Source organism: Chiloscyllium plagiosum, chromosome 27, assembly GCF_004010195.1.
Source record: "Chiloscyllium plagiosum isolate BGI_BamShark_2017 chromosome 27, ASM401019v2, whole genome shotgun sequence".
Taxonomy (NCBI): domain Eukaryota; kingdom Metazoa; phylum Chordata; class Chondrichthyes; order Orectolobiformes; family Hemiscylliidae; genus Chiloscyllium; species Chiloscyllium plagiosum.
In genome coordinates, this window is record NC_057736.1 from 23371170 (window position 1) to 23393142 (window position 21973).

Below are 21973 nucleotides of genomic sequence, written 5' to 3' on the forward strand. Positions count from 1 at the left end.
AATTCCTGAAGAAGGGCTTATGCCCGAAACGTCGATTCTCCTGTTCCCTGGATGCTGCCTGACCTGCTGCGCTTTTCCAGCAACACATTTTCAAAGTGATAACCTCAATCAACTTAACGGTTCTGCTAAAACTTCTTGTATGTGATCTTGAAGGAAAGGCAGCTTTAGCCTCAACTGGGATGTACTTCACAGATGGGTAGCTTGTCAGAACTCCTTACTTCGATTCACACTTGCACTCTGATGACGCTGAGGTAAGCAGACACCAGCAGAAGTCAGTATCCTGAAACTAAGTGAGTGGAGGAATTACTGGAACGATGGCTGTTTGTGATTATGGTACAGTTCAATAAAGCATGGCTTTTAAGAAGGGGAAAGAGGCATTACAGCAACTAAAGGATCATTTCTAATTGGCAATAGAAAGTGAAATTGAAGTGCATTGATTTGAAATTCTGACAAGTTAAAGACTTTAATCAGTGCCCTGCTCCTGGTTCTCCAAATCTAATTTGACATGTCTGCATAGCATTTAAAAATTGGTCTTTTTTTTCCACGCATGTGAACTTAAAGTCTGACAATGGATCTTTTGTTGTTTAGTACCAGCCTCAGACAGGGATGTTCTAATAACCAAACATTTATTGTTAACTCTTTACAAGATGAAATAAGCCTGTACAGCATGTAACATGCAATTTTCTTCTACAATTAATCTGTGATGGCATTAATTAGGAAACTTCTACTCTGTTCAAATTCAGCTTTGGAGAGGTTCAAAGCTTCTCAGAAGTTTTGACATTCAAATCACTACATTTCAAAATAAAACCTATTGATAAATCATATGTCAACATAGTTTATTATTCAAGTATAAAAATATCAAAAGTCAGCAAAATCAGAATAATTAAAGAAGGAAAAGCAATAGAGGCTTCAAAAGATCATAGCTAGAGAGCTCAGGACTATAAAGAACAAATATACAGACCAGTAGAAAAAACGAGATGATTAAGTGGAGATAGAGAAACAAATGGCAACACGGTCAGTTGAAAGTTATACGTTTATCAGAAATTAATTTAAAGATTAAAAAGCATAAAATATAGCAACAAAATTTTGGTAATTTTTGGTAATTTTAAAGCTAAAAGAAATATTGATTATAAGGTGGAAACCATAACCATTGCTATTCTTATACAGATGATTGTACTGCAACCAAAATCTTTTCTGCTTTATTTAAATGGGAATATTAACATCTCTGGGGGAATTTAGGATAAATGTTTTAAGCATTTGTACTAGAACACCATTGACTGTAATTTCCAGGTGTCCATTTTCATCCGATAGATAACTGGTTTTGATTAATTCTGCTCACATAACAAGACATGTATATAGAAAATGGCTGAACAGCATATTATAATCCTCCTGACATTAAATATAAAAATATTTTAAAATGTACCTTGACTATTATGACAGCATATCCCATTTGATAATTTGCCATTTTTATATTTATCATATTTATTTTCTTTAAAGTTATTTTAAGTTGTTTTTGTTTTTACAAGTTCATATTTGAACAAAACAGTCCATCAAGCTCTTGGTAAATATAGGACACCACATTAAATGATGGGTAGCATTAAGGTGGCACAGTGGTTCAGTAGTTAGCACTGCTACTCCACAGCACCAAGGATCCAGGTTCGATTTCAGCCTTGGTGACTGTGTGTGGAGTTTGCACATTCTCCCCGAGACTGTGTGAGTTTCCTCTGAGTGCTCCACTTCCTCCTACAGTCAAAAGATATGCAGGTTAGGTGGACCATCCATGAGAATGCAGAGTTTTAGGGGTTAGGTTGGGGTGGGATGCCCTTTGGATGGTTGCTGTGGACGTGCATGGGCTGAATGGCCTGCTTCAAAATGACCTTCCCTCCATCATAAGGTCAAAAGTGGGAATGTTCACTGATGATTGCACAATGTTCAGCACCATTACGACTCCTCAGACACTGAAACAGTCCCTGCCCATTTGCAGGAAGTATCTAGGTTTGGGCTGACAAGTGGCAAATTGTATTTGCACCATACAAATGCCATGCAATGAGCCTCTCCAACAAGAGAGAATTTAATAATTTCCACTTGATATTCAACAGCATTATCATCACCGAATACCTCTCTATCAACATTTAAAGGATTACCATTGACCAGACAGAGAACTGAACGAGCTACATAAGTACAGTGGCTACAAGAGCAAGTCAAACAGAGGCTCGGAATCCTGCAATAACTCAACTCTTGACTCCACAAAGCCTGTCCACCATCCAAAAGTTTCCGCTTTCCTCCCACAGTCCAGAGATGTGCAGGTTAGTTGAATTGGCTATGCTAAATTGCCCATAATGTTCAGAGATGTGTAGGCTAGGTGCATTAGTCAGGGGAAATGTAGAGTAATAGGAGTAGAGGAACGGGTCTACATGGGATACTCTTCGGAGGGTCGGTGTGGACTTGTTGGGCCAAATGGCCTGTTTCCACACTGTAGGGATTCTCTGATTCTATGAAAAGGCACAAGTCAAGAATGTGATAGAACACTTGCGAATTTCCTGGATGATTGCAGCTCTAACAGCACTCAAGAAGCTTAACATTATTCAGGACAAAGTAGTCCATCTAATTGGCATGACATCTACAAATATCTACTCCCACCACCACCAATGCTTGGTATCAGCACCAAATAAATTCACCAAGGTTCTTCCACAGTACCTTCAAAAACAATGACTCAGAAACAACTCCCTCTCTAATGGCATTATGGGTCAACCTATACAAGATGCTTGCAACAATTCAAGAAGGTAGCTCACCACCACATTCTCATGGACAACAAGGGGTGACAATAAATCCTTGCCCAGCCAGCTACACCCACATCCTATGAATGAATGAAAAGAAATCAGTAATCTTCATTCAGGAGAATATCAAACTCTTAATGAGATGGTTGTTACTCCAGTTCCAAGATTCAACAGACAGTGCACATCTTTCACTGATATAATTGTTACTATCCCTGTGAGAAAATCATAAACCTGAAAAACTAAAATTACTTAATGACTCACAAATTAAGAAATTGATAACAGGATTCCACTTTTTCAAACTTTTACTTAACATGAATCAGAAACATGGGAATTAAAAATGAATTAATTGGCAAATAATCCAACAAAGATTCATCTCACAAAACCAAAAGTACCTACATGATTTTCAAAGAAATTTGACACTGCATAGTTATACAACATGCTGTTCTTTATTCACACAGATTAACACAGGAGCCCTTTCTTACAAGGGCAGTCACATTAAAGCTTCAAAAAGGTATGATGATTTGTAGTAAAGCTTTTACAGACCATGGGTCACAACATTACTGGTAGAGCTTTCCAGAATTCCTTTTCAACCAACCAACATAACACTCTGGTTCACAGATTGTCCATTTCTGGGAAAATACTCAGCTTTTTAGGGTCTCCCAAGCTATTCACACAAATTTGCTGATTTTAGAACTATTTTAGATGACTCATACATTACATCCAAGAATTCCTCTTTCTTTTCTGACAATCAGAAAAACTGACATTTTCCTGAGAGTGATTTGCTGCTTCTTCTCAAAAGAGGTTCAGCATGCTCCTCTTTCAGCCTCTGTGTGCTTTTTCTTTGTGTCTGCATCTGAGCTTTCATCCTCCAGCTCCTCTGCTTATAGCTCTCCTTTGTGATGTAGCTTTCCTTTGTGTATGGTCACATGCTATCTAGGTGTTAATTTCCTTCCTCTTAGTATTGTTTTCAGGTCAAGGTCACCTCTCCGCATGAACCAGTATTTCTTATAACCAAAAAAAGTAACATCAATCAATTTACAGCTGGAGCAAACCTCAGAAGTCCCCTTCAAGTATTGTTAAAAACAATTAAAAATTCCACAGATACTTTAAAATTATGAGATTCCTCACTGTACTTCTTATGGATCCGAAGTCCTCACAAATACACAGAAATGTTTCCACATCATGTCAGAAAATGCAGTTCCTACAATTCTTAAAGCTATTTAATCAAAACATCTAAGGAAAATCCCTCACAATATTCTTCAGGCAACTGGTAAACAGTCAACCAACTATATCTGGTCAATCTTTGGAGAGAAATTGGTAAACAATTACAGGAAATTATTAAGTGCTTTGATGCTTTTCCATGGTTTTCTGACCAAACATCGCCATGAGCTGGCAACAAAGATCAAAAAGCACCCTTTCTCTGATAGAAGACTTTAATATACTTAGCAGAATCTTGGTATGTGCAACTTATTGTAAACATTATTGGAAGGAAATGCACTCACAGAGAGGAAGTGAGCAGAACACAAATACATCTGCAATTTAATCAGAAAAGGACTAACTTCAAGCAATGCCAAACCTTTAAATCATTGAACCAGATCTGCAGCACTAGTGAAAATACCAGGATGTGGAGATTGCTTTTACTACCTTATAACCCAACACAGTCCTTTGAACACATAAAAAGCATCTCTTGGAAAGTAAACAGAATGGTTGTTATTTAGGTTAAAGTCACCCTGCAAATATGAATTTGCTTACAGAAAATAGCAATGATACAATCAATCAATACTGGGGCTCTTGTGTTGCAGCAGTAGTGCCCTGCCTCTGGTCCAGAACGCTGAAGTCCAACCTGCTCCAGAGATGCATCGTAACATCTCTAATCAAGTTAGTTAAAAATAATTACAGTTGTTGCACAGTGGAGTTTTAGGCCTTCACAGCAATAAATATTATATACTGTTGTTGCAATTAATCTAAGCGTTGAAACAACTCAGTCATCGTCTATTCTGAAGTATTGGCTGAAAAATCATTTTCAATTTGAATAAGTCTTGTTCATCTTTGATTGTTAAATGTTGGAATAACAATAACTTTAACAAAGTGATGTTGAAAATGTTCGAAAAAGAAAACTGAGAGTAAATAGTCAGTAATTATACGCAAGTAAATTAATAGGTTATTAAAAACAGAGGTTAAAAAAGTAACTTTCTTAAGTGCATATGACAGCAATTCCAGAAAATACAGCTCTGATGTAGGGTCACTGGTCTCAAAACATTAACTGTGCTTTTGCTGCACAGATGCTGTCAGACCTGCTGAGTTTCTCCAGCAATTTCTGTTTTTGTTCCAAAAACATACAGTAACAGGATGAAAGCATCCACTGTCCTGCAATTGCTTTTCAAAGACGAGAACCACTACAAGTGGTTTTAACTCACCATGGAAAAAGACCTCCATTTCCCCATTCCTCCTCCTCCAAATATTTCTCAAACTTTTTAGGATTAGCAGCTTGATTCCTCTACTCTTTGTCATTTACATAAATGATTTGGATGCGAGCATTAGAGGTACAGTTAGTACGTTTGCAGATGACACCAAAATTGGAGGTGTAGTGGACAGCGAAGAGGGTTACCTCAGATTACAACAGGATCTGGACCAGATGGGCCAATGGGCTGAGATGTGGCAGCTGGAGTTTAATTCAGATTAAATGTGAGGTGCTGCATTTTGGAAAGCAAATCTTAGCAGGACTTATACACTTAACGGTAAGGTCCTAGGGAGTGTTGCTGAACAAAGAGACCTTGGAGTGCAGGTTCATAGCTCCTTGAAAGCAGAGTCGCAGGTAGATAGGATAGTGAAGGAGGTGTTTGGTATGTTTTCTTTTATTGGTCAGAGTATTGATTACAGGAGTTGGGAGGTCATGTTGCGGATGTATCGGACATTGGTTAGGCCACTGTTGGAATATTGCATGCAATCTGGTCTCCTTCTTATCAGAAGGATGTTGTGAAACTTGAAAGGGTTCAGAAAAGATTTACAAGGATGTTGCCAGGGTTAGAGGATTTGAGCTATAGGGAGAGGCTGAACAGGCCGGGGCTGTTTTCCCTGGAGCATTGGAGGTTGAGGGGTGATCTTATAGAAGTTTACAAAATTATGAGGGGCATGGATAGGGTAAATAGGCAAAGTGTTTTCCTGGGGTGGGGAGTCCAGAACTAGAGGGAATAGGTTTAGGGTGAGGGGGGAAAGATATAGAAGAGACCCGAGGGACAATTGTTTCATTCAGAGGGTGGTACGGGTATGGAATGAGCTGCCAGAGGAAGTGGTGGAGGCTGGTACAATTGCAACATTCTCCACACCAATCTCATTCCTCAAGTCTCTGATAGCAGAGTTCAACCGCAGAAAGGGCATAGTAAGTGTTTCTGGTTATGAATTCTAACGGATACTGCAATGTCCCACAAACAGCAACACGTAGTATATGAGAGAAGCCAATGAGGAACCCACTCCTGTTTGGAGATGTGACAGTCAGGAGAAATTGAGGACTGCAAATGCTGGAGATCAGAGTCAAAGACTCTGGTGCTGGAAAAGCACAGCTGGTCAGGCAGCATCTGAGGAACAGGAGAGTTGACGTTTCGAGCATAAACCCTTCATCAGGAATGTGAGACTCATAACGTCGATTCTCCTGCTCCTTGGATGCTACCTGACCAAGATGTGACAGTCAGCCCATTTCTCTTTCCAATGTGACAGATCCACAGCCCACCACCAAGTACTGCAACTAAGCAAGCAGTTTGGATAAATACTTTAGCCTTTGAGATGGATATATCTTTTATATATATGTATGTATGTATGGCGTATATCTTTAAATCAACCTGTCGGGACATGTTTGTCTGACCTTCTGGCTCAGAGGTAAGGACACTAATAGTGCACCACAAAGCTCCCTGAAGATGTGAGTTTGTAAGTTTTGCAATGAGTTGCTGAATGCAAAATGGTCTTAAACTAAAATAAATCTGGTGATTATTTCTTTATAATGTAACATTGAATTATTAAAAGCCATGAAAACAGACTGAATGTGCTAAGGACTGTGGATGATTACAGACACCATTAAAGAATAATTAGAATGCCAGGAACCTAGCCCAGTTTGGCCAAGTAATATCATTGTTCAGTCCATGGTCCAGAGAAGAATTTACATTCTTGGCTAGTCTTCACTGTGAACCCTTGATAATACAGGAATTTGTCTGAGAATTTGCCCTTGTTTATTGATTTAAAAGCCTTTCTTCTGTTCCTCTTAATTAACGATATTTTCACCTCATAATTATTTGTTTATCACAATGGAATCACAAAACATTGAAAGGAGGAGGAAGAAATAAGGCTGTTCCATTTTGTTTTCCTTACAAATTATTAAAGTACAATATGTGGCTGCCATAAAATGTGCTACAGTCATTTGTCAAGGTCACCTTAACCCCACGAGTAATTTATAAGTTTGCTGCAACTCTGAAATTGTGTTTCAGACTTGTATCTCATGGCAGCTGTTTTTTTTTAAATAAATGTATATGCAATGTTTCAGATTCTGTTGCTTAATGGATTTAGCATTTAGGTTTCCTACCAACTGTAGGAAAAACACTTGCAATGAAATTATCCTCTCCAACACCTGACTTTTGAATATTGTTTACTATTCTGAAAAGTATTGGAATGGTTGTTAACTGCCCTCAACTCAAAAAAGGTCAAAACAAGAGTAATGGGAAGACCTTTTAGAACAGAGATAAGGAGAAACTTCTTTAGCCAGAGAATGGTGAACCTGTGGAATTCACTGCCACAGAATGCTGTGGAGGCCAGGTCACTTAAGATGGAGATAGATAGGTTCTTGATTGTCAAAGGGAGAAAGCGGGAGAATGGGGTTAAGAAACTTATCAGTCATGATTGAATGGCGGAGCTAAGTCAATGGGCTGAATGGCCTAATTTCTCCTCCTATGTCTTATGGTCTTATGGTCTAAAATGTTAAAATCACGTATTTCTCAAACAATGTTTTGATGTGATTGAGGTGATTGGCACACAACAGCATTGACAGATGATGGTCCTGCTATGAAACTTAAAATTCATGTAAAAAAATAGCCTAGCTTGAAATTCCAATCTTAAAAACTTAATCATATGCTATGTACTTTTGTAATGTGCTCTGAAAGTTGATACTAGATACCCTCAACAGATTAGATTAGATTAGATTCCCTACTGTGTGGAAACAGGCCCTTTGGCCCAAAATGTCCACACCGACCCTCCGAAGAGTAATCCACCCAGATCAGTGTCCCTCTGACTAATGTACCTAACATTATGGGCAATTTAGATGGCCAATTCACCTAACCTGCACATCTTTGGATTGTGGGAGGAAATCGGAGCACCCGGAAGAAACACAAAGACACAGGGAGAATGTGCAAACTCCATACAGTCACCCAAGGCTGGAATAAAACCTGGGTCTCTGGCGCTGTGAGGCTGCAGTGCTAACCACTGAGCCACCATGCCATCCCTGACAATTCTGACAAGTAGTGCAAATAATTTCTGCTAGAAATCTCCAATTTATAGCTCTGCCCCTTTTAATTGCTCCCTTTTTTGTCTACAGTTTATCATTAACGTCACACATCATCTCAATAATCTACATTAGTCTGGATATTCCTTTGGCAAAATAGTTAGACAAGTTGGACTTTGGGATCTTTCAGAATTGCACACACAGTTGAATCTGTGAGAATCACCCGTGAAAATGATGTTTCCAAGGGGTAATTCCCCTACATCCAGACCCGACAAAAAAAACCCCACAATATCAGAGAATTTTGAAGGTTCTGCTTCTGTTAAGCTAACACATACCTCTGAAATGTTAGATAATTAAAAACCAAGCCTAAATCTTGACTAACTCTTAAGCTGGCCTTCCAACTTACTGGACACACACCTACCAGCACCTCCTCCTGACCTGTTACACCTTCGGAACTCTGATAATACCCCAATCTAACACCATTTTATTGCCTACCGCCCTCAGGGGCCCAAAACTTTATCAGCACCAAAGCAAGTTTGACAACACCCACAACCCAGCCCAAAACAGTCTATCATTTACTTGGCACCCTACCTATCTGGCATTCTAACCCTTAACCAACATCCTTGCTAACCCCACATTCACTAACTTACTTACCATTTCACAATAGCTGCCAAAGATTGTGGCTGTGCTGCTGGACATCAAATCTCAGGACACCAGCACATTGACTGCTGCAAAAGTAGGCACAGTTTGACTTCCCTTGACTATCTTGCAGTATGGGCAAACAGTGTCATTTTACGCTCCACACTTCTGAAGGAATCTGGATCAGAATTGTTGATTAAAAATGCAGAACTCAGTACCAGCGGAAAAATATATGAGTGGAACGGCAATCCAACTGTGATTCCTCTCTTCGGATAATTCGGGCCACTATTTAAGTTAAATGTAATCTCTCGTCCAATTCTAAAAGAAATTTGATTAGTCTCATTCCCACTATGTAACAGGCAGTTCGCAAATTGTTTCTTATGATACATAGAACATAGAACAGCAGACCAGAGGATCAGACCCTTTAGCCCACCACATCTGTGCCACAAAGAAGACGTTCTAAATTAACCGCATATGCTGCACATGGTCCATATCCCTCTAGTTCCTGCTTGTTCATGTATCTGTCTAAATGCCCTATACATTGCTATCAGATCTGCTTCTACCACCTCCCCAAGCAGCACGCCCCAGGCACCGAACACCCTCTGTGTAAAAGAGCTTTTCTTGCACATCTCCTTTAAACTTTTCCTCTCTCACATTAAACCTATGTCCCTAAGTATTTGACATTGCCACTGTGGGGAAAAGAAAGACTCCTACTATCCACGCCGCTCATAATTTTATATACTTCTGTCAGTTTGCCAATCAGACATCAATGCTCTAGTGAAAACAATCCAAGTTTGTCCAACCTCTCCTTGCAGCTAATACACTCCAATCCAGGCAAGAGCTTTGTGCACCCCCCAAAGTCTCCACATCCCTCCTATAGTGTTGTGACCAGAACTGCACACAATAAACCAGGTACCAGGTGATAGCTGTGGCATCATGCCTAGCTGCTACATTTCAACGTAAGGGCAATAGTGATGAGAGCATGTCTTGTCTTCTAATATTACAAGTCCTGGCCCAAGATCTGAAATGCACAACAATATTTCTTATAATAAACATTGGCATGACGGCCGTAATATAATACCCTTGCCTTCTAATCCTAGTCAATCTTCCACTAGCATTAGCAGCAGGAGGAAGTGTGCAACTGAAAAATGTTGCTCCTCCTAACCGTTAACACGTAACGTTCCCAAGAACGTTTAGCCCCTCTTTTCAGCATTGCTACTCCAACCAGTGTTAATTCGACATATTAACTTTATTTTGGTCATCCAGTGCAGAAAAGTATGCCAAACAGTTTCAAATGAATGATCAGCCAAAGAAGGAAACAAAATTTTAGTCAAATAGTCTGACATTTTCAAGAAAGTTTTACAAAGATGGTAGCAAGATGTAAGGAGGGAATTCCAGAGTGCAGAGCCTACATAGCTGAAGAATCAGCTGCCAATTGTGGAGCAAAGGGAAGAGACTGTATCATGAAACAGATACTAAGGCAGGGAAAAAGTCTACATTTGTACATTGATGGAACATCATAGGCCTCTTTGAAAAACACACCCTTTACTCAAGAACTCAATGTAGTCCACGGCTAAAGGGAACAGACACTTCCTGCAACTCTGGAAAGAAACAACAGGAATGTCATTCATCAACTATGACAGTTTTCACTTTTTTTCTATGTCAAGTCACATCAAAAATAAATGACCATAGTTTCCTGCATAACCCACGATTTACGGGCCATTCAGGAATGCTCCAGGAGTTTGGGCTGAATTGTGAACTCTAATTCACATATTAGCCTCTGGGTAAGCGACAAACAGCCCTCAAAAAATGTCTTTACTTGTCTCAGTGGCAGCAAAATTCAGGTTGATTCGAAGGGACATCTTTCCCAGCTCCACCCTGTTGTCATGCCACCAAATCCACAACAAAAAAAAATGCTTCTCACAGAAAACATTTACAAGGTGATCTATAACATCTTTAATTAACATGTAACTTCTAGCAGGGAAGGTTACACATTCTTTGCAGTGTATGAGGTCTCTGACTGCCTTAGAACTAGTGGGTCATGGAAAGTATTTCAATTACCTTGTTAGCTCACTCTTATTGTTAATGCTGAATGTTCCACAGTAATTGCTTTTGTCTAGAAAATTGGCGTAAAATTCATGTATTCTAATACTGCTATAGACATAGTGAATCTTTCAAATACATCTTGACCAACTATTGCAATTTCTAAAGTTTCCATGATTGAAACTTAATTGGATCATAATAGCTGTTGAAAACTTTCGCTGTCTAGAGTGCATGAGAGGTAAGCATTGAGAATTCAAAGTAGATGAATGACATTTAATATAAAATTGTACCTATTTGAAAGGATTTTTAAAAACTATTTTATATGGACAATTCATGAAGGCAAAGTGTATTATAAAACCATAATAACAAGGAGATGCACACTAGTGCAAAATACAGAGATTTCAAGTTGCAGGTAGATTGATGCTGAGTTGAATGGTGTAGTATTCCTGTCCTGGAGTCAGAAGGCTGTGCCTTCAAGTCCCATTCTCAAGACTTGAGATGAAAATTCAGACTAAAGTTTCAGTATAGCACTGAGTTACTGCTACACTGTTTTTCCAATGATCTGTTAATTGGAACACCCCCTTATCTTTAGGTTGATGTAGAGATTCCAACTTGAAGTTCTATTCAAAATAAAAGTAGGTTGTTACCTCTCCTCCCATTCCCCCCACCCAGCAACCTGGCCAATGAAATATCAGAGAACTGGGCTAGACAGCTGAAACAAAAATGTGATGTGGTGAAATGTCTAACGGTACACCTAACCACAACTGGCAACTTCTGACAAGTGAGGATAGAGTCAGTCCAATCCTGATAGCTCTACGATGAAATTGTGCGCCAGAACTCACCCCTTTGATTTCCAAATGAATATTTAACAAATCAAACTTAAAAAAAAATAAATCAGGGAACTGCGCTATATTTCAGAGATTTGTTCTTTAGTTTTGAAGAGCTATTTAATTCCAGTTGGAATCTGTCCGTAAGACTCAATGACCTTCTTAACAGATTTGCAGGGGGAAGAAATCTCAAAGCTTTCTGGATACTTTCAGAAATGCTATAACCAATATCACACTAGATCCTTACAGCAGGTTGCAGAGCAACACATGCTCAAGGTGAAGTTTTGGAAATTTGTCCAACTTTTACTAGACAGCTAATCCAATTAGGAGAAAATATGATGTGTTTATGACAGGAAAGAATTCGAGGCAACAGATGGTCTCAGTGTACGCACAAAGCCTTACACTGCAGAACTGGGAGACTGATGAATGGGTTCTCTGTCTTGCCTGTTCAGTGACCAAGAACTAGAATCTATGATCTACTGTTGAATCCCATTGCTATTTACCACATCCACAGTTCACTGAAGGGTAATATTGGAAAATCAGGACAAGAATTTGCCTCACCCGTTGAACATTACAATATCTGAATAGCATTTACTCAGGAACATTCAAAGTTTTCCTCATGTCATCTTTTGTGGCTTTGGCAAAAAACAAATCTAACACAGTCAACGCTATTTGTAGTCTTACGCAGGACTTGTTTCTTTCTTGTCACAAAGGCATGATCCATGGCACTAAAAGCTTTTGCTGACACATTTATATCCTATGAAAATTTTAAACAAAGCTGCATGATAAGACCAGAGGTCAGACCTAAAATGTTGTGAATTTAAATTTAGCTCAGACATGAGAAGGAACCTCTTTATGTGGAGACAAATATATAGCTGGAATAATGTGATAGGCAGAGTTGGAGAGCTATAATTCCAAATGGCAGGGTAGTTAAACAGTACAACATCTATAGCAGGAGACACCAAAGTTTGTACTGGCTGAACCCAGACTGGGCAGGGTTGACCAATTAGGTAAAAATAATGACTGCAGATGCTGGAAACCAGATTCTGGATCAGTGGTGCTGGAAGAGCACAGCAATTCAGGCAGCATCCGAGGACAGGCAAAATCGATGTTTCGGGCAAAAGCCCTTCATCAGGAATAAAGGCAGAGAGCCTGAAGCGTGGAGAGATACGCTAGAGGAGGGTGGGGGTGGGGATAGAGTAGCATAGAGTACAATAGGTCAGTGGGGGAGGAGATGAACGTGATAGGTCAGGGAGGAGAGGGTGGAGTGGATAGGTGGAAAAGGAGCTGGGCAGGTCGGACAAGTCCGGACAAGTCAAGGGGACAGTGTTGCTGGAGGTTAACCAATTTGAAATCCCAACATATTCAGAAGTGGACCTTGATAATTCTACCAAGTCAAATCAAATGTATCTGCCATAAGTATAGCAAACCATACATCTCTATCATAGAGGTCCCTATTAGCATTGGATGGGGTGATCGTAGCACGGTTAGATGCTAGACTGGCAAAGTTAGTATCCTAGGCCAATGATGGTCAATAGGCTGAATGGCGTTTTGCATTCTTAAATTCTCGTACTTGTATATATTTATTACTGGTTCAGCATATTGTACACGTATAGAACAAGGTGGAATCAAGGCTGAACAGCAGGGATGAGATAGCTCAAATCACAACATATTGATTAAAGATATAAGCTTGGAAATTCAAACATGAAGATTAGAGAGGGAGTAAAAATGATTGCAAGATAAACTATTTAGCAGTTTTGAGGGAGTTTACAACCAAGTCTGAAACAATGAATACATTTCTCCCTCTTTAGTCCTGAGTTTGGTAATAACAATATTTGAACTTTTAAACACTTTTTTTCTCCCCCCATAGAAACTTTAAGATGCACTAAGGTCAAGCCTGACAGATATCTTTGAACTATTTAAAATTAACGAATTTGTAAACTCACTCAAGTAAAATACGAAACTAATTAAAAAAGGGAACAATCCATCCTAAATCCTATAACACAAACATACCAGCATGTAAGGGTGAGGAGAGGAGCAATTACTACAAAATGTGTAATTTATACAGAATACATAAAATGCTGGGAATCACAAAGTCAAGCAGCCTCTGTGGAAAGAGACCAAGCTAATGTTGAATCAGGGTGTAATTGAGAAGAAGTTACTGTTCTTCAGTGAAGGAATTATTTGTTCAAATGTTATCTTGAAGTTCCGGTGGGAATTGCACAAGGTTCTAATGGAGACAGTTATTTTAAAACTGCAAACAATGCTTTTTCACAGAGTGGGTGCTTTGGCACTTGAAGTTAATTTTATCTTTAAATTCTCTATTTCTGTGATGTAGCCCAACATATTGCAGAGAGTATTGAAGAGTGAGAGTGACGTTGTTAGATTCTGCAGTGATTGGTGGTCCTAGATGTTAGTCTTCTGCAGCAAAAGCCACAAGTTTATATTCAATACTAGTGTGAATACTAACTGCTGAGCCACAGGGGGGACCAACCATTCTTTTAACAAAGCAATCCAATGGCCCATTGTTTAAGATCACCTTTTGGGAATATAGAGACTGATGGGGAGGTTTCAATCCTTCTTCTTGCAATAATGGGTTTCAGACAATCGTTTTGTTTCAGCAATACCTGCAGGCATGAGGTCTTATCCCAAGATACAGCTGAATATCTGACTGTGAGCTGGCTATTCCAAATGATGTATTTTAATGTTCAGGTGATTACCCTTAAAAAGCCATTTTGAGGTGTGGTAGACTACTTCGGCCATGCTAGTTAGACACGCCTTTGTAAATTCCTGTTGAGCTTGGTTACTTTGATATCAAGAGATATCGGCAGCCATTTTGAGGAGTCTCAGTTCATTTTAAATTTTTGTCTCTTGAACCAAAGTACTGGGCTCAAAAGGTAGTTAAGATTTAAAGATTAATATTTTGTATCATCACAACAAGGTCCTGGGACAAAAAGGAGTTGGAAAAGGCAATTAGTGAAGGTATGGGGGAGAAGCATTGTATTGGGGTCTCATGTTTGCAGCTTAAGAGGAATGAGTAAGAAAACTTGAGAGCATCACTAGCTCTGATATAGTGGAGTAATGCCATATTGGAATTGTGCATCATTTCCAGTGGAACTATACAGAGTCATAGAGATGTACAGCGCAAAAACAGACCCTTCGGTCCAACCTGATCAGATATCCCAACCCAATCTAGTCCCACCTGCCAGCACCCAGCCCATATCTCTCCAAACTCTTCCTATTCATACACCCATCCAAATGCCTTTTAAAATGCTGCACTTGTACTAGCCTCCACCACTTCCTCTGGCAGCTCATTCCATACACATACCACCCTCTGCATGAAAAAGTTGCCCCTTAGGTCTCTTTTATATCTTTCCCCTCTCATCCTAAACCTATGCTCTCTAGTTCTGGACTCCCCACCCCAGGGAAAAGACTTGGTCTATTTGCCCTATCCATGTCCCTCATGATTTTGTAAACCTCTATAAGGTCACCCCTCATTCTCCGACGCTCCAGGGAAAACAGCCCCAGCCTGTACAGCCTCTCCCTTGGGCTCAAATCCTCCAACACAGGCAACATCCTTGTAAATCTTTTCTGAACCCTTTCAAGTTTCACAACATCTTTCCAATAGGAAGGAGACCAGAAATGCATGCAATATTCCAACATTAGCCTAACCAAAGTCCTCATGTAGAGGAAGAGTAAACCTACTCCAAAAGCTGGACAGAATAATGCTCTATCATTAAAAAAACTTATTTTTCTGAAATATGACTCCACTATTAGGAATGACATAAAACCTACATAGCATGCAATGCAAATATGACTTAATACTGAGACACAAAAGCCTATATGAGTCACTGATCAGATGCTAGACATGAGTGTTGAGAATACTGGTAGGTGTTCTTTTGTCTATTATTTTAATGCAGGTGGCATCCTGTTTATTTTCACTGAGTTAACACCTCTGATAAATTAGCAAGCAGGGAAAAGCCATATGTATGCAATAACAAATCATTTAAAGTAATTTATTGTGTTGTGAGGAAATGGTTACCTTTCGATGATAAATTAATAGAAATCTCTGAAGTTGCAGACATGCATCGTATGCTGTTGTAGCTTTATTTTGTTAATATCTATGTACTGTACTACTTCCTTTGTACTACATTCGCCCCAGATGGAAGATCTTTTTTGCTGCCATCAGCGGATTTAATTAGCATTCAAGGCTGTGTTCCTGTCAGCATAATGTAATGCAAGCATAAATAACTTATGTACTGCCAGGCTAATCCACTTCAGGATATTGTAAGAACAAACCTGCATCCTTGATTTAGCAGATGAAAAAATTAGACGATGTAACTCTTAAATGGGAAGTCTTTTAAAAATGATTTTAAAATATTCAAGCAATTTGATTAATATAAATATTACAGAACAATTTATAGTTCTCTTCTTGCTGATAGAATTCGGATATTAAAATGTTAATGTGGCAATTTGATTTTTTTTTACAAAGCCAGTGCTTATAATGGGTCATGAAACACAAAGAACAGTCTTAGGATGTTCCCTAATCTTCAATGTTACTGAACTACAGCTCAACTACCCCCACTGACAGAATTAACTTAGGAATCATTTCAGCTACATGAGAAGCAAGTTTCATGGAGATTATTTTCCACTCACTGACAAATGCCACCCATTATTTTGTCCACATTCTTAGTTAAGAGCTTCCTTTTCAAATCAGATTTTGTTTCTGTAATGAGTAAGATGAGGCTATTGGAAGGTTCTGAGCTGTGTGAAGGGGATTTGCCACTTGCTGAGTGGTACCAGTAGAAATAAGAATGGTGGTTAAAAACTCCTGGCAGATCAGTAATAACCCTGCTGTGCATCATTTCTTCTGTGTGACAGAATTCAAACTGAACAACCTAGAGAAAACTGCATTTTATATAGCAACTTTCACAACATATGTTTGGCAAAAAGCACTTTACAACTAATGAGGTACTTTTGAGGTGCAACCACTCTTGTTATGCAAGAAACGAGTTATTAAGACACAGCAACTTCTGTAAAAGGAAGTCCATTGATGCTGTGCTTTTTGGAATAGGCAAACATCACCTGTTACAACAAAGAAATTCATTTGGACTGAACAGGAGAAAATCCCACCCCAGATAAAACTGACGATAATGCAAATTGGTTAGTTTCACATTGTCTTTTAGTTTTTTTTCCCAGAGGCAGACGGAGGCTGGTGTTCTAACTCAATAAAAGCACCGTGTAATTTGATTCATGCTCAAATGTCTGACTAACTTACGTGAAGAGAGTTTTGATTGTCCAGCAACAGAAGTAGCATTTATTTACATTGCACCAGCAGCATATGTATATCACAGGTCTTTGGGCCTAAAATCTAAAAATATTGTGGACATCCGCTCACAACCTTACCTCTTCAGATCAACTGTTGTGACATTGAAGACCACACCTTTCAGCCACAAGATCATGAACAGTCGTTGAGAAAATGGACAATTACCAATGCTTTCTCCATCACTTCCAGCCTGCAGGACAATGAAAACAAAAAAAAACAAACATTATTAGTGCCACAGAACAACTCTGTTTTCCATTGCAGTATGCTGGTACAGCATACGTTGGTTATGTTAGTGAAGGGCACTTCATTCCTTCCAGATTTATTATATTTTCTTCTGATAGTTCTTACCAAAAATGTCTTCAATACAGTATTGTAGAATTAAACCTATTGCATCACCATACCGCAGAAGATCACTAGTATCAAACGTCATAGACCCATAACACATTATTGCCGTAACTGAATGGGCCAGAGAGTGGAGGCCATGTTGGGTGATAGACAATGAACACTTTGTCATACTGATTATTATTGTCCCCCGTTTTATCTGTGGGTATGTGCTGAATTATTTGATACTATCTAAGGGAGGATAGTGTAGGATCAGATGCAACATTGTCCCTGTCATGGGTTAGTGATCCTCTGGACTACAGGTTTGGCAACATAATCAAATGTTTAAGCAGACAAAGAGATACTGCTTGTTTAATATGAATAGCAGAGAAGCACTGAGCACTGGTTATACAACCATCCTCGTCTCTCCCATCAAGAAAAAAAAGTTATATTAATGCACTAGCAAGCAATGAATTTAACAGTGAACAACATTAAGAGATATTAGATCAGGAGTTTGTTCAGAGGCAGATGCAAAAGCACAATCTAACGGAGGCAAACAATATAGGCAAAGATATTCCAATGGCTAGATTGATATCAGGACAATGCATACTGGAGTTGCAAGTTGGGACCATGTGGGAACCCCAACACAGCACCACTGTCCCCTCTCCCAAATACACTCCCAATCCCTCACACCACTCTGACTTGACATTCACTCACGACATAAAACAAACAACCCTGACTACTCTACAGCCTGAAACCCCCACACTGACACAACTGGAACTGACACTGTCCCCTCCCCAAAGCTGATATAATACCCCTCCACCTGAAACCCATTACCTACCAACTCCAAGACACAACAAGCACCACCTATTTCCATTGCACAACTCACCAGACCTAAGATTCAACAACAACCTGATGAAGCAATCTCAACCCCATACCCCACTGCCAGTCCAAGGAAGGGTGATCTTATTGAAACATATAAGGTTCTGAGAGAACTTGACATGCTAAATGTTGAGAAGATATTTCCACCAGTAGGAAGATGTCAAACTAAGGTATACAGTAACAGAATAAGGGGAGAACCATTTAAAACTGAAATGCAAAGTAATTCATTCTCTAGAGGGTAGTGAAGATCTGGAATTCACTTCCTCAGAGAGTTGTGATGGCTAAATGACTCAAAATATTTGGAAAGAAGGTAGACAGAGTTTTGAAATGTGAGCGAGTGGAGGGCTATGATTAGCTAAGCGATCAGGAAAGAGTTGAGGCCTGGGGCAGTTCAGCTACAATCTTGTTGAATCGTAGAGCTGGCTTTATGGGGCAAATGGCTTACTTTGATTAGATTAGATTAGATTCCCTACAGCGTGGAAACAGGTCCTTTGGCCCAACAAGTCCACACTGATCCTCAGGAGAGTAACCCACCCAGACCCATTTCCCTCTGATGAATGTACCAAACACTATGGGTTTTAGTGTTTGGCAGACGGAGGCTGGTGTTCTAACTCAGTAAAAGCACCGTGTAATTTGATTTATGCTCAAGTGTCTGACTAGCTTGTGTGAAGAGAGTTTTGATTGTCCAATTCACCTGACCTGCATATCTTTGGAATGTGGGAGAAAACCGGAGCACCAGGAGGAAACCCACGCAGACACCGGGAGAATGTGCAAACTCCACACAGACAGTCGCCTAAGGCTGGAATTGAACCTGGGACCCTGGTGCTGTGAGGCAGCAGTGCTAACCACTGAGCCACCATGCCACCCTTCTGCTCCTATTTCTTATGTTCCATTGGACCTGTTATCTTACTCACTCAAACCAACACCACCAATCTGCTGGACTCAATACACCCTGTTCTACTACACCCTATCGTGAACATGAAAGTCTTTCTCCCTGCCACCCTGACCAGATGCACTCACTGGCACTAAACTCTTACCAACTTAACTGACACACTATTTACCTGGCATCTCATATACCTCACCCACCTGACACTCTACTGCCTGGAATTCTTCCCTATGAACCACATTGCATCTTATCTGCCCCAACACCCTCACTCACCTTATGTACTTACCCTTCCACTGTGGCTACTGGACATTTAAACTATAAAATCAGGACAGGGTGCTAAAAAAAAGGAAGCCAAAGTTGCTATGAAGGTCTTCTTCATCACTAGATTCATGGATTCCATACAGGAAGCCCTGTCCCGGAATCTCCAATGCAGAAGTCACGTAAAGGCAAGTGGATAATTCTTAATCCATTCAGGGTTGGCAGATGATTGAATATCTGGGCTGATATATATCATATTAATTGAAAACTAAGAATTTATCTATTAAAGGTAAAGGGCGACAATATATAGAAAATGTGGGACCTGCATCTTTATTTGGCTTAATGTTATAGCATCAGTCAATTGTAAGCACACAATAAATGTGGCATTGGGTGCCATTGCAGCCCAGTTGTTGCTGACTCCTGTTTCACTTAACATGTATCCTCTTTTTGATGCAAGATGCTTATAATGTTAGCTGCCCATCACATTTCGCACATATTACTGGGTAGATTTTCTGTCACAATCCAATTGATAGTGAGCTCCATTGTGCCTTTTTCACAGTACTACATGTGATATTTTGAAATTAATGTAAATAATGATGTAACATGTAACAGACATTAGAAAGAGAGAGACACCAACCTAGAATGAGCATGTGAAGAGAGAGGACCTAGACACTGCACCAGAGAGCGTATTTGAGAACTGATATCAGTGAAGGGGTGTTACAGTGCATAAGGAGTTGAACAGCATAGTTAGAAATAAGGAGCTTACAGCCTCAGGGACAGTACATATGCAGACAAACTCAACCCAGAATTTCTCCAGAATGGTGACAGAACTAGCTTAAAGCGCAAGATAAAACACTAGATGTGTATTGCCTCCAAGATTGCATCCGTGACATACAAACATTTGGTGTGTTAACTTCACCAGATTCCAAAGTATAGCCAGGCAGGATCACTAGATGCATTAAGGGTAGACATGGTAGTAGCAGCTGATTTAATAACAGTGCTTCCATTTTGGAGATGAACACTCCAGCTATTGCTATTTCTTAAAGAGGCAGAACACATGGTAGTACCCTCCGCGTGTGTTATCAAAAGGAATCTGATATCAGTTACTTTCAGGTTAATTACAAGTTAGTTTTATTGAGTCTTGCTGCAAATGTGGGAATCTTTGAGCGTCTTTGGTTTCAGGCATTATTTAAAATTGCTGGTGCCTATCTGGAGTGGTATAGCACAGATCTCAAGGACTCCACACAAATTACATTCACCTAGCCAAAGGTCAATTGCTATATTCCCTTTGGATGACAACATAACAGGGAAAATGATCAGAGGCAATATACAGCAGTACTGAAAGGAGGAGGAGCAGTAGACGGGAGAAGGATCTTCAGGGGGTCACCATATCTAGCTGAGGTGTTCAGAGAGCAATTCTCCTCTGAGAAACTTAGTAGCCATTGGAATAGCTGATGTCTCTACTGAAGATGATATAGCTCAAATCTGCCAAACTCGGTTTCTCTCTCCACAGATGCTATAGGACGTGTCAAGTTTGTCCAGCATTTTCTGCTTTTGTAATTAATTCTGAGCACCATTTTTTCTGAGGCAAAATGAAAAGACTGAGAACTGAAGTGAAGATGAAATGTTATTGCAGTTGTTCCTAACTTAATCTATTTTATGTGAAACCTCTCTTGGGCTTTCTGGTATTACATCTCTCAGCGTGCATTATGGTCATGTTTAAAGCTCCCTGAAGTTAGATGCCAATATCTCTTTCCATGTGTCGTTGTAACAAAAGGTAAATTCCTGGTGCTGAGGTTTTAATGTAATTGATTTCTGTGTGTGGCTTGAAGTACCATGATATAAATCACAGAAGAAAACCCAGGGAGTTGTCACACGAAACTGTCAACTTAACCCTTGCAAGGATGGATTGTTCTGTAACCTCAACAACCTGCTGGTGGCAGGAAGCTGGCCTTTCTGTTGGAAGATTGCCACCGACAGAAGGAAGAACAAAGGGTTAAAAGTCGGCAACTCGCTTTTAAGCATATTTGTTGTTGTGGCTATTCTACTGTGGGAAGTTTTTATCTCAATTTTTTACTGGCATACCTCAAAGATTTGGCACTGCATTTCTTAAATGAGTAAGCTTACAAATTGCTTGGGTGATACTCGCATAACAGCACAGATCTGCAGGAACCTAACCAGGTACTGTCAGATTCTGAGGCTGTAGAATCACATCATGCCAAAATGAATATACAGCAATATTCTCTGTTACTAATCGCATGATACAAATATCCATTCATGTCACCTACACCTCATGTCACCCCATGACCACCCAACCTCAGAAAAGTGTTTACTAAATCCAAACAAGTAATTGCAAAGCCATTAAGCATCACAGGTTGTATAAATTCTGTACCAAGTATACTAAATGCTGAACAAGGAGTGTTGAATTTATCAATAACTGATCAAATAAAATCACTTGGTTTATGTGTGTGTGGACCTTGTAACAACAGCTCATCTTTAATATAAAACATCTTTGGGCCCTTTCCAGGACTG

General features: G+C 39.6%; 1 protein-coding gene across 2 annotated transcripts in view; it reads right to left on the reverse strand.

Moving 5' to 3' along the window:
- Nucleotides 1-21973, reverse strand: part of LOC122563649 (chloride intracellular channel protein 4) — a 140751-nt gene that overhangs the window by 65536 nt on the left and 53242 nt on the right. For both annotated transcript variants that reach the window (XM_043717655.1, XM_043717656.1), the window contains exon 2: nt 17175-17284. In XM_043717655.1, the coding sequence (XP_043573590.1) occupies nt 17175-17284 (110 nt within the window). The remainder of the gene's footprint in view (nt 1-17174; nt 17285-21973) is intronic.